Genomic DNA, 24,502 nt, shown 5'->3' on the forward strand with positions numbered 1-24,502 from the left:
GCCACCTCACCTGGCCTGAAATCTTTTTTTTTACAAAAAAGCTTATGGGGACAATGCCCCTGCCCCCAGCCAAAATCAGGTGTGCCAGTGGGTAACTTGTTTTAAGAAGGGATGAGACAATGGTAAAGACGAGACCTCCTCATCAATTTGTGAGGAAAAAATTAATCTCATTCATGCCTGAACCAAAGAGGACAATGATTAACAGCAGAAACAACAGCCAACACCATTGACACGTCACATGGTTCAGCTTACACAATCTGACTGAAAAGTTCACCTTGAGCAAACTTGCCACTCAATGGCTACCAAACCATTGCACTCAGATCAGCTGGACACAGGAGCAGAGCTTTCAAGGGAAATTTACAACAAGAGGAATCAAGATCCTAAAGCATTTCCTCTGAGAACTGTAACAGGAGATGGAACATGGCTTTACCAGCACAATCCTGAAGGCAACATGATTGTGATCACAGCACTGGCTACCAAGAGGTGGGAGGGGTCTCCTTGTAGCAAATGCAGACGGGTCAAAAGCAGAAGCCGGTCAACAGTTTTCTGGGATGCTCAAGGCACGGTGTGTGTGTATATGTGCGCGCGCGCGTGTGTGTGTGTGTGTGTGTGTGTGTGCTGACTTTCTAGATGCCCAAAGAGTGTTTTGAGATTAAGAGTGTTTTGAGAAAGTTAACCAAAGCTGTGGCAGAACAATGCCTAGGGAAGTTTCACCAGAGTCCTTTTCCACCGCGACAGTGCTCCTGCTCATTCCTCTCAGCAAATGAGAGCCATTTGCCAAGAGTTTCCACGGGAAATCATGAGGCATCCACTTTACAGTCCTGATTGGGCTTCCTCTGACTTTGTTTCCTAATCTGAAAAGTCTGTAAAGGGCACCCATTTTTCTTCAGTTCACAACATAGAGACTACACTGCCATGGTGAAATTTCCAGGACCCTCAGTTCTTTAGGGATAGACTAAATGGTTGGTATTATGGTGTTATGTCTTATAGTAGTATCTTGAACTTGATGGAACTTATGTTGAGAAATAAAAGTTTGTATTTTTTTATTTTTCTTTTAATTCCATTTTCCATGAACTTTTAAAAGTCCCCTCAAACATGTTTACGGATGTCCATAGAAACGTTATTCAGATACTGAATAAACAACCAAAAAAACATTGTTTTATCAATGAGGAACCTGTTAAGTCTACATAATACAGCTATAAAAATAATTATGTAGTTCTATAATTCCTGACATGAAAAGACATCTGAGTAAAAACCTATTTCTGATGTTATAGAAGAACAAGTATAGTATACTCTTTAATGTACATTTCTCTCTGTATGCATTCGTATATACTGTACATTCACCATCCTGGAAAGGGGCTTGCACAGATGTTACCAGTGAATGTCTCAGAGGACAGAAGGACATACGAGTTTTCCTTTTCCCTTAGACCTCTTTAAAAACACACTGATTTTTTTTCCACAATGAATATCAATCATATTAACATATGAAGATTTACTTTTTTCCCCAGAAGAAAACAAAAAGATGGAGCTTTGTGTACCATCTACGGACAAAAATGCTCTTGTGTTTTGCAGACTCTGGCAGCAGTCCCTGCGTGTGCCGGGCTGAGATGGGGAGGGTCACTCATTTCTCAGCAGGTCACACCACTTTCTCCCCTAGCAAAGCTGCACAATGTGTTCAGCAGCGTCTGCAAGGAGAGCTAAATGACCTCCATCGAGAACAAATGTAACCTGGGCCCTCGCTCTTCCACAGACGCTCATGAGTGAAAGGAAGCTGGAGTTTTTTACAAAAGAAGCTTTGCTATGAGAAATAAAAACAACAAACTGTTTTTTACAATTTTTATTTGGTGTTAACTCCACAAGAAAACAAAAAAAATCAGTTACTCTGGTGAACGTGAAATCAGAACAATACAACCACGGGGAAAGCAATCTCAGCCCAGGAATGGAAACTGGTGCTTCAGTGCTAATGGAAATGCAATGCGCTTCATACCACAGTGCGTTTCAGCATTTGCCAACTTTTTAAAAATGCTTTTTCTTTGTGATCATCCATTCACAAAACTAAAAAACCACACTTTCATCTCTGTTGCTGAAAGCCTCTGAGCTTCAGCTACTTAACTATGAAAACAAATAAATACATAATTTGTGAATCCCTTTGCTCACTTCGAATCCGTCCCATTCACCTGTGGAAGGTGCGACATCTTCTCACGCGCGTCTGAGGAAGTGTGCACCTTTGCCACCTGGAGCCCTTTCCTAATAAACAGCAGCTGTCCAAAATTAACTGTGCTCAAGGTTGTGTCTGAAATCGATTTATTTGGTCTTTGCTACATAAGCAACGATTTCTAGAATAATCGTCACTGTAGTGATATGAGGAATTTACAACTTTCAATCCTTTTTTATCTTTGCTGTTAAATTATATTTCAGTGCAGATGCTTATCAATTTTTAGGAAGCTCCAGAAGAATGAAAAATACATAAAAACGTATCTGAAGTTTGTAAATAAATAACAGCAACATAAAACCTTACACATGCGCGCACACACACACACACACACCCACCTTAAAGTGTCAAAAGATGTGTTGTATAAAAATAAACCCTAACATGTGGGAAGATCAACCCGGCGGGCACACCAGGTCCCTCTCAGTGAGGACACACAGAACCTCAATGACTCCACAGTCTTTGATGGTACTTTCTGTGTTATCAATTAAGAAGAAGGCAACAAAACCCAAATGTTCAAAGCAAATCATAGATTTCACAGCCAGTTCAGCTCCCAGCTAATAAATTATATGTGTGTTTACTGCCTGCCAAAATTAGTGGTGAAGCTGTCTAGACCATATCAGACTTTTCTGCCATTCCTGATGTTCCGGACATGCTACATTGATTTCACAGATTAGGTGTTTTTTTGTTTTGTTTTTTTGTTTTTAAACAATGAGTTGGTTAAAAAAGAAAAACAATGTAAAATGTTTAGGTTTTGCACATACTGCTCCTCCTGGCTTCGCCTGTGGCACAATGCCATGAGAGCTGGAGGAGCGGATCGCCATGCACAGACACGACTCACAAGATGCGCCGGCTCCCCGGGCTCACCAAGGAGAACTGGGAGCCAGTCCCACAGAGCGACAGTCCGCACAGCCACCACACAGGGACGTGGAAAACTCATGACTCTACCCGCCCCAACCCACCACACACAGAACTTGCCCAGAACATTCTCTCAAACACAAAATGAGATCGAAGCTATACTACATCACAGCCAAGGAGCGGCTAGCTGCAGCAGCCAAAGATTTCTCTGGGTGATGAGGTGGCCTTTACTGCATGTTAAATGTTCACAATTTCAAGTTTTGGGGGCTTCAATTCAACATAGGTCACCAGAAAATAACAATCTGCAAATAAGGTCCTTACCACATATGTGACACTCACCACACAGAACCCTGCATGGGGTTTTGGTGTAAATGTAACTGCAGTATGAGAACAGGTAAGGGGTGGGGTACGCACCCTTACCCCACCGTGTCTTGCATATGACCCCACACCCCAAATCCTTGGCTTCTTCAGTTAGCAAGAAAAGTCACAAACCATAGTATCTTCCATGATACTTTAGGGTAAAAGAAATCCTAAGATAGAAAACACAGTATTTTGTGAGTCTCGAAAAGCACACCCTTGTGGTTCCTACTTCAAATATACATGAGGTTTTGCTGAATGGAGACCACCGCGGAGTCACCCACGCTTCCCTCTCGCCTTCAGAAAGGCATCGAGCCACGCAGGGTGAGGATGGCTATCCCAGTTCTCGGAGAACAAAGCCTCAGTGCTCCGAAGCTGAAGTCTCTGAAGAGAAGTGGTTGTTGACACTGCAATGCTAATAAGGTCAGAGTGATTAACCGCAGTTAGAAGGAAAATTAACTGCAGTTAAGATGCAAAAAGCAGTGATACTTCTAAGACAAGCACATGCACACCCATTCTTGATTTGACAACACAATCTAGTCTATTTCAAATAGCCGAGAATTTAACAGCTGGGAAAAAAAAAATCTTTTAACAGGATAGCTGTCCTCAACTCTAAAATAAGCAAGAAGAGAAAGATAATTATTACCGATCTGAATCAGTTAATTGGAGAGGAAATCTAAGTTGGTGTTTTAGATTAACAGGTCTCACTGAAGAGTAATTTTCCATCACATATCATTTTTAAACAATAATTTGTACTATTTTGCAGGTTTAGAGATGAGTTCGAGAAAAGAGCTCCTCTTCGCTAGGGCCCACCCACTCGCCTCCGCCTTCCGAGCCTGTCTCTTCCGAGGTGGAGCTGGCGCTGGAGCACATCTTTCTGCGGAAGCCATCTGACTTTGCTCCAGAATTTCTCTCTCCTGTACATCTTGCTTCATAAACAGAAGACACCTAAGATTCAAACAATTTTCAACAGATCAAAAAGACTTTTTTTTCTTCCAAAAGGGTGAGATACTGTATTTATATACAGAGAAGAAATAACAAATCATCGATGTTTTCCTGTGGAGTTAGAAAAATGCAGACTTTCACTGTTTCAGAGCAAAACCGCCTCTCTCCTCTGATCCATAAAGGATCCAAAATCCTAACTGCACATGTTCAGTCACTTGGACAAAATGTTGGCATGCTAGGGGAGGGTAAAGAACGCTGTCATTTTCAGAAGTCTCTGAGCACCTGCTCTGCACCAGGAGCTTTACTGGGCACAGGGACTCCAGCAGCACAAGGGACATGCCAGGCCCGCCGGGGAGATGAACGAGCAAACCAACACGCGCCAGCTGCAGTGACACAGTTCAGATGGCGAGGGGGGCACTGCGGATGGGTGTGGTTGGGAAGGGAGTTCTTTTTTTTTTTTTTTTTTTTTTTGAGATGGAGTCTCGCTGTGTCTCCCAGGCTGGAGTGCAGTGGCCGGATCTCGGCTCACTGCAAGCTCCGCCTCCCGGGTTCACGCCATTCTCCCGCCTCAGCCTCCCAAGTAGCTGAGACTACAGACGCCCGCCACCACGCCCGGCTAGTTTTTTTGTATTTTTAGTAGAGACGGGGTTTCACCATGTTAGCCAGGATAGTCTCGATCTCCTGACCTCGTGATCCACCCGCCTCGGCCTCCCAAAGTGCTGGGATTACAGGCTTGAGCCACCGCGCCCGGCCAAGGGAAGGGAGTTCTTTTGAGAAGAGGCCTGCTCAGCTGAGAAGCCAGCCATGCAGAGGTGCCAACACTCTGTTGTGTGGGACTGTCCCCGCTACACCAGACGGTCAGCATCTCTGGACCCCAGGACACTGGACGCAGTGGTAGTCCCTCCCCAGTCACAGTCATTACCAAAGCTCCCCTCACCGTGCCATAGTAACTAGCAGCACTGCCACCTCATTTCCACATGGCAGTACTGTCCCTGGCTGAGAACCCCTGAGGCAGAAGCACAGAAAAGCCACACAGACTAAGGGGAAAGCAGAGGCAGAGGAGGTCAAAGGCAGATGGGGGCAAAACATACAGGGCTGTAGGGGCATGGCAGGGAGTTTGGATCTGTCTCAAATGCAACAGCAAAGCGACATCATGGTTAGCAGTATGGGTCCTAGAGGCAGACTGCTGAGGTTCAGAGTTCCGGTCCACATTGAATCTGTGGCTCTCTGACCTTGGATACACGGCGCTTGATGTTTTTGTGCTTCAGTTTCCTATTTTGCAGCACAGGCATGACTACAGTACCTACCTCACAGGGTTGCTGTGAGGACTAAACAAGCTACTGCTCATGAGGTCAATCTGTCTACCGTGTGGAGAGAAGGCTGGAAAGCATGACGGAAGCAGGAAGGACAACGAACATACCATGGCAGCTGTTCAGGAGCAGGGACAGTGGCTTGAACAAAGCGGTAATGATGGAGAGGAGGAGAAGTGGGAGGATGTGAAGTGGCTGAGAGGTGGAACGGTCAGGACTGGCAGGCGGACTGTGTGTGGAAGATGAGAGAGAGGACTGGGGAACACGTCTTGGTTTGGGATTTGAGGCTGGGAGGATGATGTGAACTAGTCACTGAGGAGAGAGCTTGTGGGGGCCTCAAACGTCTGCCTTGATGTGTGGAGCCGGACAGGTCAGTGGGCGGCAGGACGTGGATAATGATGCTACAGGTGCTTGGGCAGTCAGTTCTCACAGGACCTGAATGGACACTGACTGGTGGTTAATACTGAGTGTCCACTGGATCACGTGCCCTGTGATTAAAGTTAATGGGAAACTACAACAGCCCCATCCAGACAGGATACAAACGGCCCAGACTCTTCAGGAATGAAGGTTTAGGTCACTCCACCAGGAAAAAACCACGAGCTGCTGAGGTGCTTGCTGAAGGTAAAGGGAATACAGAACGGGTAGTAGAAGAAGGCAGGCATCAATACCAGCTACGACCATGTGACCAGCTGCAGAAACCGGGACTGTAATTGTCTTCAGCATTTCCTCCTCCTTCTGTTAAAAACATGTTTGTGCACGTATACACTTGTACTAAGAAAATCTCATTTTGTTTTGTCCTTTATAATGTGACACGATTTATCTATGTATGCATGTGTATGTATGTATGTGTGTGCATGTGTGTATGTATGTATGAATGATGGAGTTTTGCTCTGTCACCCAGGCTGGAGTGCAGTGGTGCGATCTCAGCTCACTGCAATCTCCACCTCCCAGGTTCAAGCAATTCTCCTGCTTCAGCCTCCCAAGTAGCTGGGATTACAGGCGTGTGCCACCATGCCCAGCTAATTTTTGTATTTTTAGTAGAGAGGGGGTTTTGCCATGTTGGCCAGGCTGGTCTTGAACTCCTGACCTCAGGTGATCCGCCCACCTTAACCTCCCAAAGTGTTGGGATTACAAGTGTGAGCCACTGTGCCCGGCTGACATAAGATTTATTGACTTCATATCAGCATTTAAGTATTGTTAACTCTATGTAATAGTATTTTGGTTTGGGATTGGTGCTTTTCTGGTTGTATGAAGGATAGCTGTATTATGTTAGGTATAATTATGACCTTATTATTGTCTTTATTTGAAGATCATGCATAATTTCAGGAGATGGGTTCACACTGACAAGGGGTAGATGTGTGATGGTGAATACTGAGTCTTAACTTGATTGAATTGAAAGATGCAAAGTATTGATCCTGGGTGTGTCTGTGAGGGTGTTGCCAAAGGAGATTAATACTTTGAGTCAGTGGACTGGGAAAGGCAGACCCACTCTCAATCTGGGTGGGAACCATCTAATCAGCTGCCAGCACAGCTACAATATAAAGCAGGCAGAAAAACGTGAAAAGACTAGACTGGCCTAGCCTCCCAGCCTACATCTTTCTCCTGTGCTGGATGCTTTCAGCCCTCGAACGTTGGACTCCAAGTTCTTCAGCTCTGGGACTTGGACTGGCTCTCTTTGCTCCTCAGCTTGCAGATGACCTATTGTGGGACCTTGTGACTGTGCAAGTTAATACTTACTAAACTCCCCTTTATATATACACCTATTCCATTAGTTCTGTCCCTCTGGAGAACCCTAATACACTGACAATTCATACTAAAGAAAAATAATTTTCCTTAGGTTCATTTGCCTGCCTGCCTGCTTAATTGGGGAAGGTCTAAGACTAGACTAAACCAGGCACAGGCCCTGCAGCCGCCTTCACGGTGCCCAGGGCTTGTGGAAGAGGCAGACATGCAAAAGTTGAACGCAGGAAAATGCTCTGGCTGCAACAAGAAGAGCTGTGCACAGAGTGCAGCAAGGACACGGATGGGGCAGGATGGTTCTGCAGAAGCCAGGACAGCGGCAAGAAGCACACTGGCAAGGCTGCCTCCGGCTGCGCTTTTCAAAGACGACAAGGCTAGGTCTCCCACTTACTAGGTAAACAAAAAAAAAAAAAAAAAGAAAAAAGAAAGATGAAAAGAGTGCCCACCCAGGGAGCAAGAGGGCCAGCTCTGCATTTGTAATACAATGCCCTCTGGCAGTAGTGTGGAGCCAAGACTGGGGAGAAAGCTGGGGATTCTTCAGGAAGCGCTGGCAGTCAACAGTCAAGGGGGTTGGCGGGGATAATGCAGACTCAAAACAAAGGCCAGAGAAGAGGAAGTCTGCACCCGCAGACCTGGCTGGTTCCTGGGAGGTGGGGTCCACTCACATGACTCCCAGGTTTTTGACTAGAGGGACAAGTGGAGGTGGTAGCTGTTTGTAAGTTAATGAGGAGGAGGCGGACAGTCCACTTACCCTATTAAAATCTAACAGGCGCTCTTCATTACTGGGTGTCTCTTTAGCATCTGGACATTCTTCTAAACCACTCTCTCCCTTGGCATTTGTGTAACATTCTTAATCATTTTGAATGGAGAAGGGAAAAGAGGGAAAGGGGGAAATTCCATTAAGACACAGTTATGAAACATACATTCTTGTTTCATTTTCACTAAAAAGTTAGATCAGTTAGGTCTCCCAACCCTTCGGAGATTTTAAGTCATCACTGAAAGCACAGCCAGGCAGGTGTGTAAGAGAAAAAAACGCTACACTGACAAAAGTTCTTGGTTTAGTGAGTTAAAAAAAAAAAAAAAGGCCAGCATAACCATATACTCCTGTTATTCTACCAGGAGACATTCACTGGACAAGCTTCTGTTCACACCTGTAATGTGATCGGCCCTGGGAACATAGGACAGAGAGACCCACAGGGCCCGTGCTCTCCACGACAAATGGAAGGAGGAGACAGATGGTGCATCATAGCACGCTCATAGAACAGAAGAACAAAGGCAGCTCAGACAGGAGGGAACGCAATGGAGAAACAACACAGGGTCACGTCTTTGTGTGTTCTTCCTCAACTCAACAACATACTGAACCATGTATCTCATCTATGACTAGGGAAAAGAAATGGTGCCAGCGATTCCATCAGGCAAACGGCCCACAAAACGGGAAAGAAACTGGGATGAGAAGAAATCAAATAAATCCAATGAGCCCAGTGGTTCTCAACCCTGGCTGCATATTCTCATCATCCGGGGGCTTTAGAGAGGCTTAGACTCCTGCCAGAGATTCCAAATGAACTGTCCCGGGCAGGGGCTGGGCACTTTCTGAAAGGCAGAACTGCTCCCAAGCAATTCGAATGCACTGAGAACTGCTGGTCTTCATCCAGAACAGCCTCTTCCTCTCCTCACCTCCATGAGAAACACAGCTGGGGCAGAGGCACAGTGCAGAGGAAAAGGAGGAACTTGGCCAGGGTTTTGGACTCTGGCTTTGACATTCATGGTGCAAAAGTCCTTTAACACCCTTGAGCATCTACATCCTCAAAAGCAGATCACAGCCCCCATCCCCTGCCATAAGAGTTACCACAAGGCAGTTCGATGAGATGGCATGCCTACCCCTTGCACAACACCCCAAAGGACAAGGCTGGAGCAAGTGACTGCTGTGCCCTTCTACCTTGGCACAGGGTAGCGAGGCTGTGCCAAGGGTAAGACCACCTGGACCCCGCTGGGCTGCTGCCTGCAGCTGCACTGGCCACATGGAAGACTCTCCACAAGCTTCTGTTCACTCTGATGGCTCCAAGAATTCCAAGTTACTAGTTGAGGTTCATGAGAATACCCCAGGCTCTGGGATTAGACAGACTTCAGTCAATTCCAGGTCACGCTATTTACTTGTGATGTAACTTTGTGCAAATTATTTAACCTCTCTGAGCCCTAGTATCCTCGTCTCTAAGATGAGAACATCACCATTTTCCCTCCTACATTTCTGTGCATATTCAAAGAGGCGAAGCCTCAAGCACAGTGCCTGACACACACATTGCACCTATGACCACTGCTGATCAAAGCCACAGGCTTGGAGGCATGGTCACCCTAGGGCAGCTGGGGAGGATGCCCTGTGTCCTCTGCTGAGGCTGGCTTCATCTCTCCTAAGGAGGCATCTTTTCCTTGGCTGACCTCTCACTCCATGGCCCACTCCATTTGGCCACCACTTATACTGGCTGAGGGGCATGGAGTGGGGAGGACATGGTTTCCTTGATGAGGATATGCTCAGAGGCAGGCAGGCCCATTTCCACACGCCACTCTTTCATTTTCTCTTCCTGCTTTAGGAATTCTGTACACACAAGAGGGTTTTATTGTGCCACAGGGTACTTGGAAAAGGTGATGCTGAACTGCTGTTGACAGTTTTCATGATGCTCAAGTTGACCGCCACCCTGTTTCAGGCCATGATGACATGCCAGGCACTGTTCTAGGCACTTTACTCTACAACGAAGGCATTCCTCTAGCCTCCTTTTATACATACAGACTACAGAGGCACAGAAAGGTTCGGTCAGCACCCAAGGCCTAACAGCTGGGGAAAGAGACTCTGGATTCCAATACAGTTCTCAATCCTGAGCCCTTCACCGACTGTCTATACTGCTTCCCTGCAGGACTCTCTGTTTTTAATGCTAAAGTCATCCAGACACTTACATTACTTGAGTCTTGAAAGCATTGAAAATCCAGGGGCGTGAGCTGTGGAGACTGCTGTTTGGGACAGCACTGCTGGTGCACACAGTCTATAAGGCCCTCTGTGGTCTGGCTCCCAGCTGCCTGGCTGGCCTCATCCCCACCACACTCCCATGCCATCCCCTCTTTGCCAGTCATGCTGGGGCATACCCAATGCATTCCTCCCCTGCACAAGCCACTGCTGCCTGGCACCTCTCCCTGCAGGCAGCCCCAGCTGTCACATGGTGTGTGTCCTATTTCCTTAAGTCCCTGTTGAGAAGGTACCTGAGCAGGAGGAGGACAGGGACACGATCTGTCTGCTGATGCATCCCCAGAGTCTAGAACGGTGCCTAACCCAAGTGCTGAATGGATGCACACACAAATACACAGCAAGGCCAGCAGGTGGCAGACTGCAAAAAGCTTGGGCTTTCTTATATGGGTACCTCCACAAGCTGCCTCTTTTCTGAGCCTCTTGTCCGCCTTACTGTAAAGGGGACAATGCTATTCTTCCTTTCCAGAGATGCTGTGAGCTCCCAGGTCAACCCCTGGCTCAGAGCAGCACCTGCTTGTGACGAACCATATGCAATGTTAGAAGCATCAGGAGTCCCCACCACTTCTGCTGAGTGGGTAAGTGACTACCTGTTTTCTTGGCTATCCTTCCGAGACTACATACCCCAACCCACATAAGCTAAAGAAGGATGCTTCATGATGCTACAGGGCAAATATGCAGGCACTTAACTCACACTGTGAGCTAAAGGTCATTCAAAAGAAATAATTACCAGCATTTATGCACTGAAGAGTCTCTCTATATACCACTTCACCGTAAAAACAAAAGTATTACGTACAAACACCAGTATCTACTAAGAGATGTACAGATAACCAGGAACCTAGAGCTAAGAGTTGGAACTGGATTCTTTACTAACTAATGACAGAAAACTGGACTAAGGGTGCCAAGGTTGCCCTTTATAAAGAAACATGAACTCTGTTTTGAAAATCATCCTATGCCACTGCAAGGAATTGGTTCTTCGCCACAAAGTGGCGGCCTCCTCTACCTGCTAGCTCTTCCTCAGAGGCCCTCTGTGGCCCAGCTCTGGCCACATCCCACCTGCATTCCATTAACTGTGTCTGTGTCTTACACTTGCCCAGTTTACCAGACTGGACACACATGAAGGGAAGGTCTGTGCTCCTACTGCCCTGGCATCTACCTTGGTACCAAGTGCAGGCAGCTGCTGTACAGGGCAAAACTTCTGGACCACAAGAATCACAACCTAGATTCTAGCCCATGCTTAACAGTTAACTGTGATTTCGGGCAAATTACAGTACTCAACTGGAGACTCAGCTTCCTCATCTGAAAACCAGCGGGGGGCATCTCCTAAGGTTCTTGTGGGAATTATATAAAATTCGAGCGCCTTGCACGTCATCAAGGCTGTCCAGATACGAGCCAACGGTAGGGCGGCAGCAGGAATGGGTCTTTAATAAATGCTGTTCAATCAACAAAGACGTTAACAGTGAAGACTCAGCTCTACACTCTCCTTACGCCCCAGCTGAACCTCTGGGAAGGAGGAAGGCAGGGTCTTGGGAAGCTGTCTGTGGCTACAGACCAGAGAATCGCACACGCTCCACTCCTAGAGTCACCCTGGCCGATCCGGCCTTCCACCCCATCAGTACAGCTCATGCTGCCGAGGAGTGCCAGGAAGGCTTTCCGAGGACAGCACAGGCGTGTGCAGGGCGTCCTAGCTAGTGAGAGAAGTCACTTGGCTCCACACTAACTACAAATTACCTGAGGGCATGTGATAAAAGTGAACCTGTAAATTTAAATGCAAGAGATTTGCATAACCCCTTCAGGGCTCTGACAGGAGGCTGCTGTTGAATAAATGTGGTAGCCAACAGAAGCCCAGGAGACCACAATCTGGACAAGCTGAACTTCCTGAGCTAATCAATTCTGGTTGCATCCTTAGTTCTTACTTCTCCCAAAATTTCAAGTCAGGGTTTCTTAATAACTTCTGGGAGTCTACCTGGAAGGCCTCACAGACTGCCCATTCCAAAAATACCCTACACTAAAATCTTCCTCACCGTATCAGCGCCCACTCCTGTCTCCCTCTCTACCTACACTCCCATAACTACTCCTCACAGAAAGTCATCCAACAAGCTCCTCCTCTACAAAACCTCTCGGTCCTGTTTCCTTTTCTCTGTCCCCGTGATTATTACCTCAGTCCAGCCCTTTAGCTTATGGTTCCCAAACTACTGCAAGAGCCTAAAACCCTGGCCAATACCCTTCAGTTTTTCAATTCCATTTCCACTCTGTTACTAGAATTGTTCTCAACAACATCGGACCTTGACAACCTCCAATTTAAATTCTGTGAACGGCATTCCCTTCCTGCATGTTAGATGCTACCTAACCTAGCCAAGCCCTCAAACCTTCCGACAGCCTCCTGCCCTGTCTCTCCGGACCTAACTTAGCCAAGCCCTCAAACCTTCCGACAGGCTCCTGCCATGTCTGTTTCTCCCGCCTCAGCTAAGCCATGGGGCCCTGTGCTTTTCCCCTGGCTGCGACCCTCCTGCCTCTGTGCGGGCAACTCTCTTCACAGGGACTGCCCGCTATTTCCTCCTCTGTGACTCAATGGTGGCTTATACACATCTCATCCATGCTCAGTAATGCTTGGATGTATTTCCATGCCTTTCCCCTCCAGCAGGTTGTGGCTGTTTCAGAGCAGGACCCAGTTCTCATTCGTCTGTGTCCCAGTGCATGACACAGTGCCACCCACACAGAAACCTCTTGGTAAATGTTTCTTGGACTGATGTTCATAGAAAAAGAAATTATTGCTCTTAATAAATTACAAATTGGAATGAATCAATGAACTAAAGAGGTCTCCTTACCTTCACACTCTGATGCAGGAAAAAGAGGAGAGTACAAGGCTTTTTCCCACCAGGTCTGTTTTTCTTGACTTCTATTCATTCCTTGTATATCAGTGTTCAATACAGGGAACTGTTTAGATTAAACCAAATATAAAAAAAGCGTATCAACTCTCAAGTTAGAGGAAGAATATTCAAGCATTATTTATAGATTATAAACCCAGAACTTTTACATTGGAGAGGTTTTTTGATTTTTCTTTCTTTCTTTTTGAGCTAGGGTCTGGGTCTGTCACCCAGGCTGGAGTGTAGTGGCACGATCTTAGCTCACTGCAACCTCCACCTCCAGGGTTCAGGTGATCCTCCCACCTCAGCCTTGCAAGTAGCTGGGACTACAGGTGGGCATCGCCATGCCTGGCTCATTTTTTGTGCTTTTTGTAGAAACAGGGTTTCGCCATGTTGGTCAGGCTGGTCTCGAACTCCTGAGCTCAAGCAATCTGCCCAGCTTGGCCTCCCAAAGTGCTGGGATTACAGGCATGAGCCACCATGCCCAGTCAACTGGTGAGTTTTTATACAATTCTGAAAAAGGTGCATTTTAAAAGCCAGCGTGTTCAGAGTGTATAAAGTATTGCTTAAGAAGTACTTAGATGGGAAGCGACTTGAAAATCTTAACCAAAAAAACTCTTACAAGCCAAAAATATAATGTAGTAAAAACGCTCCCAGGTAAGGCCAACTTCTAGGTTCCACAAGTACACAGAGGTAACGGGGAAGCCCTGAGCCTTCACTGGCAGGAGGTGCTCGGAAGAGAACAGGGGACCCTCTTCTCTCTCATATACTCAGGCAGAAGTAAGGCAAAGAAGAAATGGAATAAAAGAAAATTCTTTTTTTTTTTTTCGAGACAGAGTCTCACTCTGTCACCCAGGCTGGAGTGCAGTGGTGCGATCTCAGCTCACTGCAAATTTTGCCTCCAGTGTTCAAATGATTCTCGTGCCTTAGCTTCCCGAGTAGCTGGGACTACAGGCATGTACCACCACCCTGGCTAATTTTTGTATTTTTAGTAGAGACAAGGTTTTGCCATGTTGGCCAGGCTGGTCTCGAACTTGTGACCTCAGGTGATCTGCCTGCCTCAGCCTCCCAAAGTGCTGGGATTACAGGCATAAGCCACCACCCCTGGCCCAACGGAAATTCTTATAGGCAGAGTTATTGACCTAAATGTCTTAAAATTATCTTGCTTAGGTGCGAACCAGAAGGAAACTAAGGTTAAAACCAAATTACAAATTCAAATTCCATGATTCAAATTTAAATAGAGACAGTCAACCAAATGAGATGAGAATGACTCCTGAGAGCAGGAGAGACTCACATCCTTCACATCTGGAAGTTGTCCAGGCCCAGAAGAGGGACCCAGCCTGAACCCAGGATCCATCCTTACCCAGTGGGATTCTCAAGTACTGGCTGGGCCCCACCTGCTTGGCCAGTGAGAACTGGATGGTGTGGCCAATGGCAGACAGACAACAGCTATCATTGGTGACCAAGGAGAGTCCCTGTAGTGTGGTCAATAGAAGACTTGTGGCAGCTTCAGTCACCATGTATACCTGGCATGCTAGCACTCAGGGCAACCCCCTTCTGTGTGCCTTCCTCACTGTGCCTGAGAGGGTGAGCCTGCCACCAGCTCGCTCGCCCAGGGTGAGGCTTGGCCACTGTATCTTTCTACCACCCACATCCCCTAATGCTGCGTTCCCAGTAGACACCTGCTCAGTGGAGAGGCCTGTGAACACTGCACCCATCGTCACTGCTTTGAAAGACATTTCATTACGTGTTCAAGTTTAAAATCCAAAGTGTTTTAGAAACAAATGGATCATCAATTTCCTAATAGGATTTTGTTACACTTTTAACTTAATTATTTATGGGTCTAAAACTGTTCAATTCAGTAATGAGTGTTTGTCATGTAACTAAAAGGGAAACACTTCCAACTTTTGTTTTCACTTAACTTTTTGGAAACACTCCTAAGTCAGAAACTGAAGGAGAATTGTACTGTCTACCCAGAGAAGTCAAGTTAACCTTTGCTATTTTCTCCTACAGCTTATCCTAACAATAAAAATTGGGATAAACAGATGCTAGGTCCAGGGGAATGGACAGGGCTGGGCTTCCTGCAAACAAGGCGGCACCACGCAAGGCCTGCAGTTCTTTCAAGGTGGCTAACAGCACCTGGCATGCAATTCCCTACATTCTAAGACCTCTTAGAAAGGTCTAGCCTGTCCTGTGAGATTCCTTAGTGCTACTCAGGGGGAGCAAGGAAGGTGCCCCAGTCAGAACTCTCTCCATCAGCTCCCTAAGGTGCTATTGAAGATAAATGGATTTAGAGGTTAACAGGCTCTTATTTGAGAAAGAAAAGGCTCTTTGCAGGAATGATCAGTTTAAATATACTGCTTATCTTTTCATCCTTTCTTGAGGATTAACATCAAGAAAGGGAGTGAGTTCATGGTGGGGGATGGGACAGGTCAGGGCAAGCTGGCTGGAGGGGCCAGGCACCTGGGGAGCAGGGGCAGCATGAACCAAGAGGAGTTTAGATCCCAGCAGAACCCGACTGTAAGCTTCCTGAGGGACCATGTCTTCTTCATCTTTGCATCTCCAAGTACAGGGCCCCCGCACAAAGTAGATACTCAGTGTCTGCTGACGTAAAGAAAAGTCTCCCCAGGCCAACAGTCTCTGACTATCTCATACATCATTTCTTCTCTCTCTCCTGCTGAAACCACTGTGAAGAGCACACCAGTTTCTACCATAAATTTGGGGGTCTTTTTTCTGCATCTTCCATTTGAATGTCAGTTCCTATGGCAGGGACTTATTTGTCCCGTTTTATACTTCAGTAAACATATTCAAGGAATATGCATCTTGTCATGACATCTCTCCTCTCCGCCATTTGTAACTTCTAGGCTGGATCATGCTATGTTCATCTAATACACCATCTAATGTATTAATTCAACTTCTGGTGTAGCTGGGAATGAAAAGAATGAAGAGACAATGGAGGAAGCTGAAAGCAGATCAGAACGTCGCTGTCATGGACAGGCAGGCACAGCAGCAGCCTCAGTGCTGCCCTCCCTCTCCTGCCAGGCATCTTCTCGGCTCACTCTCTTACCTCTAAGTATTTCCTTAAATTGCACCTTGGCGAGGAAGCCTGTTCTCATACTGCCTGTAACACAGCAAACTCCTGCAATCACTCCCAACCCCAATGCCCCTCGTCCAGCTCTCCTCCTTTCCAACAGCATTTATATTGTAATACACTATATAACTTAACATGTTTATTGTCAGCTCCCCAAGGTGGGATGTGACTCCACCAGCACCGAGAGCTTTGTTACTTATTTCCAGCACCAAGAATAGTACCTGGCCGAGCAGGTACATAAGAAATAGCTGATGAATGAATGAAACAGTGAAAAGAAGACATAAACTTAATCCAAAAAGCCTAACCAGAAATGTTTTTAGCAACAGAAGTAAAATTCAGAAATTCTTTAGAAGGTGGAAGCTGGGTGAAGGAAACAAAGGCTCCAAGCTTTACATTCTCACAAAATACTCTTAGTTTGGGTAATGAGAAAGGCGCCTGGTTTTAGTTTGACTCTGGGAATCTTGCCCCTTTGCCACAATCAGCTCTCATTTGGGTCACACCAGGAGAAGCAAGACTTCCATGTACCTTGTTCTCTGGGAAGGAAGAAAAGAAACATCAGTGAAGAGATGCTGAGTGCAACAGAGACAAATGAAACGCAGAACTGCTGATGTGAGCTTTCCTCAGTTCACAGAGGTGCAAAGCGGCGGAAAATGCTTTGCCTGCCCCTCACGCTGGGATGTGGGGCAGCTGTCTCACCTGTTAGAGCCTATGTGTCTTCAGAAGTGGGGAAAATCACCTACCGCATGAGGTCTACATGGGCATCCAGTAGGATAGTGGTGACAGAAGCCTCAACATAGATGGGCTGGGTGGCCCATCGCCAGGAAGACCCGACCCCCACTCCTCCTTCACTCATCAGAGCCTTTCTGTCCCTCCAGACCTGCTGACCTCCACAGCACAGTGAGCTCCTCTCCTGAGTAGACTGAAATTCCCTGAAGACACCAAGTAAGTCTTTTTTTTTTTTTTTTTTTTTTTTGAGACGGAGTCTCGCTGTGTCTCCCAGGCTGGAGTGCAATGGCCGGATCTCGGCTCACTGCAAGCTCCGCCTCCCAGGTTCACGCCATTCTCCCGCCTCAGCCTCCCAAGTAGCTGAGACTACAGGCGCCCGCCACCACGCCTGGCTAGTTTTTTTTGTATTTTTAGTAGAGACGGGGTTTCACCATGTTAGCCAGGATAGTCTCGATCTCCTGACCTCGTGATCCACCCGCCTCGGCCTCCCAAAGTGCTGGGATTACAGGCTTGAGCCACCGCGCCCGGCCGACACCAAGTAAGTCTTTTGCTTATTTTCTGTGCCTCAAGGTGCTTGGTACTAAGTTGGCAACCAAGGAAACAACAAGAACATTTTCACCACCAATGTATGTACAGATGCCAAGGCACACTGTGCTTTATCTGTGCTACTCTTAACTGTACGGTTTATACTCCAGAGACCATGAGATAACTGTTCACAGCTGCCCTGCACACATCAGCAGATTCAACTCTCTTTACCCTTGCTTCTGCTGTTCCTTCTGCCTGGACTGCCCTGCCTCCTTCCTTCTACTCTGGACACTCAGGTACGCTCAAGAAGCCTTCCTCAACCTTCACAGGCTAGCAGCGTTCTCCTGCAGGTTCCCACAGCATTCTGTGCTCCCCTCCACCATTCTACCTACAGCACCTAAAACTGCATTGGTCAAATGCCCTAAAAGATAAAGAACTGACTAGGCAGATTATGGTATATCCATACAATGGAATAGTATGCAGAAAATAAAAAAAGGAAGGGTGATTACAATAAAGTACTATTCTCAGTAAAAAGAAAATATAGGAAGAAATACATATGAACATTTATTTGTTTATACGTGCAAAAAATATCCTTGGCGAATACATCAGACCTCACACTAGTGGTTGCTGCCGGGGAGGGAGCCTTTCACTGTGTATGTACATATACACTTGTAACTTCTGAATTTGAACCACATGAATAAATTACCTGCTTCAATTAAAAGAAGTAACATGGTACAAGTTGGTCATCTTCACTACGCTGAATTCTGTATAGGCAAGGACAAAGTCTCATTCACCCAGAACACCTACGTTAGCAACAGGCATGTAAACAGCTATTCACTAAATGTTTGCTGAATTGAACTACGCTAAACTTTGGAAAATAATCATATTTTCATGCTCTTAGACACCAGTTCTATTGGAAATCCTACAGTTTCATCATCTAGGTCTGAAATAGATGGGGTTCTACTGATCTTCAAACACGCCTCCCAGATTGCTTTCTGAAAAGACTGGACTGACTCAGGAAGAGGGTCGGAAGCACATCCTCTTAAAAGCACCTTTAAAACTGACCAGACAATGTGACAGAACAGAAAGATACAGGTTCTACTACCAGGCTGGCCCCGAACTGTCCCTTCAGGTCACTCTCTCAGCCTCTTCCATATCTCAGATGAATCTATGAAGTAAGCTTGAACCCGGCTTCTGAACTGTAACAACGCTGCCGAGAGAGCAGTGCTGGCAACATCTAAACTATCAGACCATCCCAAAATGTCCTCTGGGAATGTTTTTGGCGGCTAAGACCTTTCAAGGAAACCCAGAATTCTGATAACACATAAATACATCAACATACTAGAAAGCGAAGGAATATGGTAGTGGTATGTAGAATCTTGCTTCTTTCCTCTTTTTCTTTCTTCCCAATCTGGAACCAGGTGAAATACAAAGTACATGAAGGAGTATTTAAGGATGAAAAATGGGGCAATAAACAAACAGATAAAGGCTAACAACATTACTGGGTTTTTTCTTAGCAGTGCTTCAATAGGATTAAATTCATCCTCTACAGGTCTCTAGGTAGCTGATTAGAGCAATGACTCTCAAGTCACCTGGGGGCTTCCTAGAATCACAGGCAAGCAGCCCCACACCTGGGCACTCTGATGGACAAGTGAGTAAGGCATGGTCCACAGCCACAAGGAGCTTATAGTCCAGGATATAAATAACTCATGAGAAATGGAAAATGCAATAAAAAAGAGGCATAAAGTGCAAGAAAATTAAGAGAGGGGCGAAATTAATTCTGATGCAGAGTGGGGCTGGAGCAGGGGAGAGAGGGAATTAGGAAAAGTGTCAGTGAAGGAGGTGGCATATGAAGGAAGTCTCACGGTATGGGTAAGATTTGGATGTACAATCCAAAATTGTACATTTTGGGTGTACAGGAGAGGGGAGGGTGTGCAGGACAGTTGGGAGGAAGGGCAACACTCATCTGCTCTCCGGCCACAGGGAGCATGACTTCTAAACACCTCCATCTCTTTTTTTCAATAAGCTGGGCCGGACGTGGCGGCTCACGCCTGTAATCCCAACACTTTGGGAGGCCAAGGCAGGTGGATCACTTGAAGTCAGGAGTTCGAGACCAGCCTGGTCAACCTGGTGAAACCCTGTCTCTACTAAAAATACAAATAATTTGCCAGGCGTGGTGGTGCATGCCTTTAATGCCAGCTACTTAGGAGGCTGAGGCAGGAGAATCACTTGAACCTGGGAGGTGGAGGTTGCAGTGAGCTGAGATCGCACCACTGCACTCAAGCCTGGGCGACAGAGTGACACTGTCCCCAAAACAAAACAAAAACAAAAACAAAATTAAATAAGCTGTTTCTGGAGAAAGGCCAGGCACTCACATATCGAAAACAGTGGAAAAGTGGGCAGACTGCTATGCTTTTTTTTGTGAAACAGGTTATTGTCTTAAGTGTTATTTCTTGTACAATCAGTTTAACCTCAAGCCATTTCTTGGGCATACAGTGGAGGGGTACAATGACTCTCATTCACAAAACTTAATATTATCCTCATTCCATAGCCTTCACATATAACCCACACAGCTTCTGGAATATGTACTTTGTATAAAGCAAGATACCTCTTTATAGGTTCTTTAGAAGCAATTTTGTTGCATTTGGGTTGTGGGTGAATTTCTACATGTACCACAATGTATTTTTGAGAACTCCATAGAGATATAATTTGTTTTACATGGAAAACACAAGTTTTGATAAAATGATCAACTTCTAAGAGTCAGTTAGACAGGCTTGCTACACTTTAATAGCAGCCACTTCCTGATTCATCAACTTTGAATGTTGGAACACTTATATGTTAGGTTTTTGCTTTAAGCATAATACATGTTTTTTTTTTTTTTTTTTTTTTTTTTTTGAGACAGAGTCTCACCTTCTCACCCAGGCTGGAGTGCAGAATGCAATCTCAGCTCACTGCAACCTTTGCCTCTTGGGTTCAAGCAATTCTCCTGCCTCAGCCTCCCAAGTAGCTGGCATTACAGGTGTCCACCACCACGCCTGGGTAATTTTTGTATTTTTAGTAGAGATGGGGTCTCACCATGTTGGCCAAGGTGGTCTTGAACTCCTGACCTCAAATGATCCACCCGCTTTGGCCTCCCAAAGTGCTGGAATTACAGGCGTGAGCCACTGCACCCGGCCAATAACATGTATCTTAAGACAACACATAGGAATCTTACATCCTGTGATTTTTAAAAGCTTTTTCTCTCCAGAAAAACTCTACTGTCTAATTCAAATTTATAAATATCAAATCCATTTTAAGTCCTTACATGTAAAATTAGAACAATTTAAGTTTTAAGACATTTATGCTAACTTCCCGATAATTTAACCCTATCTTTCATTGCCTGACATGTCTGTTCTTCGGTTAAACTCTGATCAAATCCTTTTGTCAAATACCAATACGCAGACACATACCTCTTCCAGCTGTCCCGAAGAAACTGGATTATCTTCATAAGCAGGAAACTGACAACCTGCTTTGCAACCACAAAAATTATTAATTTCTTCCTCGCATTGTGCCATTATTTTACAATTTGCTTCTGAGCTTTCTAAATCTATTTTCAGGGATTCATTCATGCTACATTCCAAACACTGATTTTGCTTTCCTACTGACAGAATCCCAGTTGATTCCTCCTGGGAATCCAGTGATGTCTGAGCACTCTTTTCCATCCCAGATTTTTTTAACCTGGGAAGGAATTTTCCAGACTCAAGCTCTGATTTTCCATAGTAATGGCCTTCTTTCTCTGCATCTTCTTCCAGAGGTTTGAGATCTGCCTGCGGATCTTCAAATATATCCACTTGAGAAGGAATGGGAATATTTGCTTCATCTTTCTCAGATTCAAATTCTGACTCGCTTCCTCCTCCTGGGGACAGTTCGGATGCAGAAATTGGGCGAAAGTGAGTCCTAGGAGAGATCCGAATAGCCCTGTATTGTGTTCTGTCAACACCACATATCCTGGGGTGCAACACTTCACTGTCTGAATCGGAACAGAGGATTGATTTCGGTTTAAAACTGGGGCTGAAAGATGCAATCCCTTCAGGTTCAAATGAGCATTCTACATGAAGAACTTGTGAAAATGGATTGCTTAAGTCAAAGGAAGAAAACGAGTATTCAAGTCCAGGATCTTCGACTTGAAAGTTGCCACAAGCTCCTAGTAAGTCTTCATGGAAGATAAAAGAAAATCCCTTATTTAACCCATTTTCCCCACTCTTCGGCTGATCATTCTGTTCAAATGACACAAAGGGTTTCCATAACTGCCTGTGCCCAGGAGCAAAACTGTTTCCCGGGGTCATGAAGACATCTGTACCAGCTATCGTCACTACATCAGAAGCTGCACACTGTAACAAGCTTCCTTTTGTGTGGCTGGGTGGTACGACTGCCCATTCCCCATCACTGTTAAAGGTTTTGAGTTCTCCATAAACTCCTCCAAGAATGAATGTGTTCTCTTTATCTTGGGCTACATCCCAGGGTTTAGAGGGTGTTGTATAATCACCACCATCCACGTTGGATAGCTCACTAGAAGCAAATGCTCTTTTCTCCAGGCTCTCTTTCTGTCCCTCCCACAGATGGTACTCTGACCTTCGCACAGCCTTATCAGGCTCCTGAAGGGTCTCCAGTTCAGCTTCAGCATCTAGACAGCAGCAGTAGTTATTTACATCTGCCGAAAACAACTCAGCATCAGTTCTTTCTATTTCTACTGTGGCCATAGAATTTGTGTCTGCCATCTTTGTCCAAATGTCTTTAATAACCCCTGAGCTGTAGCCATCTCCATGTGGACTTTCGTTACACACTTGTGTAGTTTCAAAATTTTTGTTTTCTGTTTTTTGTTCTAGCTGAATACCACAGACGGATTCTAGTTTAGATGTTTTTTTGAAAACTAATGCAGGAATCTCACCTAAAGTTCTACTGTTTTGCTGGCAAGTTTCATCTTGCAAAAAATCTAGAAGTTCTTCATCTACATAATTTGATGAGACTCTAGGAACTACATAATTAATATCTTCGGCATTAAACTGTGTGGATTCTTCAAACTGAATATTTAATGTTTCATTGTCTGAACGTGTTTCTTCTGAATGGGACCATGGACTACAAGTTCTTGTTGAAAGATTAGAACAGTGTTCATTTTCTTCAAAGGCACTATTTTTGGTCCATATTAGCAATCTAGACTGTGTTTTCCCAAGCATATTAGCACTAGAATCTGTATTTTCATTTCCCAAGTTGAGTGTTTCAAAAGAAAATGGTAAAACAGAATTACTGCATTGCACTTCAAACACTGAAAAACAAGAGTTTATACCAGATCCTTCATTAATATCTGAAAAGAGCTCTTGATTGCCAGCAAGCAGGTGTGAATTGAGCACTGTGCTGTCTAAGATGGGAGAGAGTCTAACTGGAGAGTCTCCTCCAAAACTCTCCCCATCCGCATCACCAGAGCTGGATGAACAGCACTCCCAAAACTGAGCCAGATTGCCAAGGTCCTGCAGGAATAAGCCCTCAGCACCCACGGAGCTGGTAGAATCTGTCCATATTGCACGTTCCCCTTGCAACTCCATACCATCTAACACTATGCAACATTCTGCCTCAAAATCTGTGTTCTCTTTGCTTTTTTGTCGAATCATATTCAAAATCCGACTTTCTCCTTGCATTGTTTCTGAGGCACCAGGATCCAACATGGATTGATCAATATCCACTTCATAGAAGTGCGTTAATTCTGATAGATGAATATCATCCAGGTATTTATTGTCCTCTGGTAGAGAACATAATGAGGTCCCAGTGAGGTCAATATCCTCATTTATAACTGCAGGCATTTCTACAAAATGACCATCAATGAAAGTACCTGCTGCGAGGTATGTTTTATGAAGATTATTGTTGCTGATACAAAGACCGTGCACTGATTCAGACAATTCTTCCACTGCCTCTGATGTCAGATCACTTGTGTCTTGTCTGTTTCGGTATGTGGTCTCTAGTTTACTTTTTCTGCTCAGAGGAACAAAATATTCAGCAATTGGCTCGGTGTACCACAAGGGCTCCTCTTTATACTCTGTGTCGTTTCTGTTCTCCATGTACAGGTCTTTTCCTTCAGTGCTCCCAGGATCTTTTCTCCCTATTTCTTTTAAAGGTCTCTTACCCCGCTTGCACAGCTGTTTGACAGAACCACTGCTGCTACTGCTACTACTTCCAGTATGCATGTTTCTTTCAGCCTTTTCACCATGCTTCAAAGAAAGCCTGCTTTGCCCATTCCGCCCTTTTTTGTTTCGAATCTCTCGTGCCTTGTGTCTTACTTTAACATACTTCATGGATGCTTTTAATTCTCCCTGATTCCCACTGGAACTTGAGCCTGCTTCACTGGAGCCAGAAGACCATGAGCGAGGGCGAATCTTTCCTTCAGGTTTATGTCGGATTTGCTTTTTGTACAAAGCAGGCTTTTCTTCAATTGTGCCATTACTAAATTTGCTTTCCTTCTCGTTTTTACTTTTGCTCTGGGTTTTCTCATGCACAGTGGTGGGCACTTCACTGCTTCTTTCCTTGGTGACTTCACTTTCACTGTTGCAGTCCTTAGGAGAGGAAGTATCTGTGCTAGCTGGTGGGGCTGTGGATGATGAAGAAGAGCTAGAGTAAGAACAGACTTTAGACTTGTTCCACACCGTCATGATTTCTTGCAGGCAAACTGGTTTCTCAGAAAGCGGTGGAAATGCTTCGTAGTACCTAAAAAACAGAGTAAAGAGTTCAAAAAATGAGTATACAGATTTTTTAGTTACAGTAAAACAACACTACCATCCAAAATAATGGAATATTTCATTTTAGCAGTGTCAACATTCACATCATCCAAGAATCATT

At 45.3% G+C, this 24,502-nt stretch overlaps 1 protein-coding gene across 15 annotated transcripts in view; it reads right to left on the reverse strand.

The window, feature by feature from the left end:
• Positions 1–1,018: 1,018 nt before the first annotated feature.
• Positions 1,019–24,502, reverse strand: part of KIAA0232 — a 97,446-nt gene continuing 73,962 nt past the window's right edge. For 6 of the 15 annotated variants that reach the window (XM_078001840.1, XM_015137947.3, XM_078001833.1 and 3 more), the window contains 5 exons: positions 21,088–24,370; positions 18,981–19,049; positions 13,258–13,366; positions 8,171–8,268; positions 1,823–4,372 (listed from right to left, as the gene is read on the reverse strand). In XM_078001840.1, the coding sequence (XP_077857966.1) occupies positions 4,193–4,372; positions 8,171–8,268; positions 13,258–13,366; positions 18,981–19,049; positions 21,088–24,315 (3,684 nt within the window). In that variant the 5' untranslated portion in view covers positions 24,316–24,370 and the 3' untranslated portion in view covers positions 1,823–4,192. 15 annotated transcript variants of the gene reach the window in all.

The sequence above is a fragment of the Macaca mulatta genome, chromosome 5, assembly GCF_049350105.2.
Source record: "Macaca mulatta isolate MMU2019108-1 chromosome 5, T2T-MMU8v2.0, whole genome shotgun sequence".
Lineage (NCBI taxonomy): Eukaryota > Metazoa > Chordata > Mammalia > Primates > Cercopithecidae > Macaca > Macaca mulatta.